Source organism: Frankliniella occidentalis, unplaced genomic scaffold, assembly GCF_000697945.3.
Source record: "Frankliniella occidentalis isolate FOCC.00 unplaced genomic scaffold, Focc_3.1 Scaffold276, whole genome shotgun sequence".
NCBI lineage: Eukaryota > Metazoa > Arthropoda > Insecta > Thysanoptera > Thripidae > Frankliniella > Frankliniella occidentalis.
Window position 1 is genome coordinate 105,348 of NW_026267402.1, and position 5,376 is coordinate 110,723.

The following is a 5,376-nucleotide window of genomic DNA, read 5'->3' on the forward strand; positions in this document are numbered from 1 at the left end:
AGGTAGAGGTCGTCCGCTGCGTAAGGGAATGGGACTGCGCTGATGATATTGTGGCGCTATGATCAGACACCCCGATGGGGAACACGGGGTACAACATAAGAGCGGCAACTCGTATCTGGTTTATTTGGCATGTAGGCATCATATCTTTGAACTTATCCCCGGTTTTCTAGAATGCTCCCTCGTTATCACATTCCTTCCTTGAGATTTACAAATGAGTATACATACAAAGACTGCGTTCCGTTCCTAAAACACATCTCGATATCAGATAAGCGCACTGTGTATCCACCTATATGACTTTAACCTGAGGGCTGCTCTTCTTCGTCTGAACGTTGCTCCCGATTCTTGTACGTATAAACTCATTCGTTGGTAAGCCACTCAGTCTTTGCCTGAGCGTGTCTTCAGATGGATATCATGAGTGAGTAAATCTGGTACAGGATATCAGTGCTAATGTTTTGCCCACAATAACCTTAGCGACATAAAAACCATGAAGATAAGTCCCATCACATAGCATCTGGTGATAGTGTTTTGGTAAGGTGATCTTATAATAAATTGAATATGCTAACAAGAGAGTGGACACTGCTCACAAGCTGCGGTGCTCAAGGCCTGGATCTCTGCGGAAAGCCGCGCCTAACGGTTCCCAGCTGCTCTAGGGTGTTCATGGAGATACTACTCTATGGGGCATGGGCAATGGGCAGGGGCTATGTACAGGAAGTCGGGGAGCGATACCTGTTTTATGATTAGAAAATGACTTTTGTGAGCACCTCGACTGGTGGAACATTTCACTGTGAGATATTCTTGTAAAGGGAATTGGAAAATTTCCCATTATTTGTTGTAAAATTACAAATTTGAAATTGTAAAATACAAATACTGCGTATCCCCGGACCCGGAGCCCGGATGAAATGAGTTGTATATGAAATCATGTATGATCTTATCTGATCTGATATGATCGTATGATACGGTATCCTTCCTATAATTAGATATGATCAGATATGGCCATATGTAACTGCGTATATAACATGGTATATGCTTTTAAATGAGCATAAATGTGTTTTTAGCCCGCCCTTCTGCTTTAGGAAAGCCATCTAGCTGGCCTATGCAAACGACCTCGTGTCTGTGGGTCTGTCTGTTCCACTAGAAGGAGATGTGCTAGAGACTTCAAATTTTCAGGGTATCTTAAGGTTCACTCCTAGAAAACGAAACGCCCACGGCAAATCCTGGCAACCAACCCTAAGGTGCTAAAAAGGGGGTTTCTCAGAAAGTGAGGTGGATTAAAAAAGTCAGATTTTTTTTTCTTTTCTATGATCTTCTAAGGGGTAACTCGTCAAAGTAGAGCCCTCCGGGCGAAAATTCCGTCCGTTATCCTCACATCGTCTGCATCTTTAACGCTAGCACTCAACGCATAGTATGGCGTTGTCACTTACAAGGGAAGGTTTTCCGGTGATACAGTCAGATTTCAAAGGCGCTTTAAAGAGTAGTTGTTTGCACCTCTAGATTAGGATTGGCACTGGTTTTAGCTGCCCGTAGGGAGTTTGGGGGTCATTTCACAAGAATTTCATCAAAAATTTCCCAAATTCGTCGTTTTTTTGCCATCTTTGCATGCACATATCTCCGAAACCGTTTGAGCTACAGCGCCCAGATTTTGCAGGTAATTATCTTTCAATAAGTACTTCCCATGAAAAATATTTGAACCAAATCAATGGGGTTCACCAAAAGGGGCCTAGGGTCGCAACCCCCTCTCCGGACTCGTTTTTGCGACCCTAATCGATTTCGTTAAAATTTTCTACAAGCAAAGAACGTGCTAAATTATGATTTACCTAAAAATCTGGGCGCTGTAGCTCAAACGGTTCTTGAGATACGTGCATGTAAAGTTGATAATCAGGCTAAAAAGTTTGTCGAATTTTCAATTAAATTCGCGTAAAACGACCTTCAAACTCCCTACGGGCAGCTAAAACCAATGCAAAACCTAATTTAGGGATGAAAACAACAACACTTTGAAGCGCCATTGAAATCTGAGTGTATCATCGGAAAACCTTCCCTTGTTAGTAACAGCTCGCGGTGATGATATTCAACGGCCTGTCACCTCGGTGTGCGAGAAATTGAATTGAATGGCTCAATTTTACAAGTCTATTAAATTTTATGGACCATAAAAATGAAAATCTAAATAAAAAACAAAACCAATGAATGTGATTCATATTTGTTGCACGACTTTAGTTAGGCTATGCCACCATAAAATAAGCCCACTCTTCTGCCTAAAAGAAAGTTTTGAACCGACGGCATACTTCTCAGACAAAAGTGTACTCCTAAATAGAATAAAAATATTTCTGTTTCGGCCATTTTGGTAAGAAAAACTCCCTCTTTTGTAAGTAAACAGTGAAAGCCAGACGGACGACATTTTAGACCAGAGGGTTCTTCTTGATTTACCCCTTTGGAGACCATTAAATATTTCCTTAAAAGAATTTTTTTTTTTTGGGCCACTTTTGTGAGAGAAACTCCCCCTAGTGCCTCAACGGTGAGAGATACTTCTTGGACCAATTTCTACTTCTTTGTTACCCCCTCATACCCACTCAGGGGTAGTTGCCAGCATTTGCACCAACCGTTTCGTTGTCCAGAAGTGACAACAATAATACCCTGAAAATTTCAAACCACTAGCTCACGGCTAACGTCCTTCTTGGGAAACGGACAGACAGACACATGGGCGATGGCATAAGCCCACTTATATAGCTTTTAAGAAAAAGAGCGGGCTAAAAATTTGTAAAATCTTTCCTAATTTTGTTTACAGTGCTGCCTACTCATGTTTTATTTATCCGTTAGCACGAAGTCGTGACTCACTTTGATGCCGAGCTGCATGAAAAACTACCAAGTAACTATGTAGAAATATAGCAACAACGGCGTAGGCGACAGGTGAGAGGCAGGGAGGGATGACGCCCCACTTTGGAGAAACGCAGTTATAGAGACGGTGTCAATTCGTAGAAAGGCGTTGCATTACAACAGCACTGCACGAGTACTTATAGAGTGCTCTTTTCCCCCTGATACCTGCTGTCTCACTGCGTTCTGTCTGGCTTCAACATGGCAGGTACTGTTACGACGACTAAATCGAGAGGTCCCACTCTAAAATATAAATAGAACATAAGGATACAAGTTGCAAAGATCAGAGTACTTTCTCCTATCCCCCAAATAACACGCAGCCACTCTGCCAAACGTCGCAAAGTGGTGAGGATTCAGAAAGATATGGTCGAAACCGTATAACCCGTTACTTACGTATCCATGAACTTAGGCTTCAGGGCGGGTCTGCGATCTTTAATGATTTTGTACTTGGACATGTGGAAAGAATGCAACGCGTTTTGGCACCGTGACTACACCCTACCTATCTGCTTTGACAAAGAATATGACGTTAAAAATAGAGGTTTTGAATTTGTATTGTTTCTGAAAGTGAAAAATTTGGGCTTGAGAGCTTGATAGTATTGCATTTCTTCTTCATCTTCTATTCCTGGTTTAGTCAGAAATTTACCATTTAATATATTACTTGTCCAACGCCCAATGCGGGACTCAGCAGGAATCGGTTTAGTTCCCGAATACGTTCTCTGCTAGGTTTAGGCGCGCACCGCGCAGGCTATCGTAAACGAATATCGTGGTTGTGTTTCAGGCATGAGCTTCGGAATATATGTTCCCTAAAAAATGGGAAGTCGATAGATGGTTCTTCCGAAAGGGACTAGACTTTGAACGGCTTTCCTTATCAAAAGGCTGCGCAAATAAGGCATTGAAATTTCCACTCGTTAAGGCTACTCGGATGCTTGGAGGCTAGAACTTTGCGCGTTTACACTTCCTAAACCAAGTGTAGCAGGCATATGATCAAGGTAGCTGTACGACAGACCACGTCTCGCGTAACAGGCTTCTCGATATCGTACGAAACACTGCTACACTGTGACGCGCCTGTCACTTTTTCATCAAATTTAGTTATTTTTTATCACATTTTATCGTTTTTGAACACATTTACTCATTTTTCGTCACTTCCGTCAACTTTTACCAGTCCCGTCATTTTTCGGGATTTCCAACATTTTTCGGTCAACTTTTGTCATTCCGTCAATTTTATCCCGCCCTTCTGCTTTTTAACAAGCTACGCCCGCTCTTCCGCCAAATCTAGTTGCCAGCTCCACTTCGCTCTACCGGCAAGTCGGTTCGGCAGGGAGCGGGCCTAGCTTAGCCTGCCGGCGGCGTTTGGGACGGGACGGGCCTTCAACACTATTTCACTGCTATTTCGGTAATTGATTTATTAATGATCTCCTAAGGGGCAACTTGAGAAAGTAGAGCCTTTTGGACGAACATTTCGTCCGTTTTGCTCTATCTCTAACCGTTTAGGCGCTATAGGGTCTTTTTTGACAAAAATAGGGTGTTCCAGGCTATCTAAAACGGAAGTGAAAAAGAACAAACTCACCGATTAATCTATTTCCGTCTGCTCAGTATGAGAAATTGCCATGGTAGGTTCGTGCGATTCTACCCTCTCAAATATGGAGGCGAGCTCGAAACTGACCTGACAGTTTTTCATACCTGAAACGCAGTCGTGACACGTTATCAGCTCAACCAATCACAGCCATCACGGAAACAGAAAAGTCATTGAGTTTGTTCTTTTCCTACTTCCGTTTCGGATAGCCTGGAATACCCTATTGCTAAAAATTGCCATAGTGAAAAATAAGTTGTAGAAAAAGGCCTAAAAAGTGCAAAATAGAAAGGAAACTCTTCCCCCACCCCCAAAAACCGTTTTCTAAGCAGAAGGGTGGGTTGTAGTCACGGTGCTTCACCGTTACATCCCTTTCTGGAGTCTTTGGGGCAAACTCAAAGACGACGGGTTTAAGCGGGCCGAAGGCCCGCTACATCATTCGGTCATGTTTTTCAGCAAATCGCTTGACAGAAATGGTCGGGCCGCAGGCCCAACCATCGCCGCCGGCAGGCCAAGCAGGCCCGGCCCCTGCCGAACAGAGTTGCCGGCGGAGCGAAGCGGAGCTGGCAACTTCGTTTGGCGGAAGGGCGGGCCTGCTTGTTTTTACATCGTTCTAAGACGTAACTCGTCAAAGTAGGAGCCCGTAGGGCCAACATTTTGTTTGGCTCTATCTCCAACCGTTTAGTCGCCAGAGGGCGATATCCACACGAAAATGACCCCAAACCATTTTAATGTTGTTTCTCAGATATTTGACAGTCTCTGGTGGGGCAACTCGTCAAAAAAAATCCTGGAGGTAAAATTTGTGTCTTTTAGAGCCAAAGGCCTATCTACGACTCTATCTTTTGTCCGACTCGGGTGTCAGCGCCGCAGGCCTAGGTAGATGTATGCCAGGCGCGTCGCAGCGTAACAGTGTTTCGTGAGATATCGCGAAGCCTGTTACG

At 43.7% G+C, this 5,376-nt stretch overlaps 1 protein-coding gene across 4 annotated transcripts in view; it reads left to right on the forward strand.

Annotated features, from left to right (window-relative positions):
- Positions 1 to 328: 328 nt before the first annotated feature.
- LOC113212216 (glucose dehydrogenase [FAD, quinone]-like) overlaps positions 329 to 5,376 on the forward strand; it is a 30,819-nt gene continuing 25,771 nt past the window's right edge. The window contains exon 1 of one of the 4 annotated variants that reach the window (XM_052273507.1): positions 329 to 415. In XM_052273507.1, the coding sequence (XP_052129467.1) occupies positions 403 to 415 (13 nt within the window). In that variant the 5' untranslated portion in view covers positions 329 to 402. Of the gene's footprint in view, positions 416 to 2,799; positions 2,861 to 2,905; positions 3,074 to 5,376 lie in introns of those variants that run through there. The other 3 variants (XM_052273504.1, XM_052273506.1, XM_052273505.1) reach the window with 3 other exon arrangements.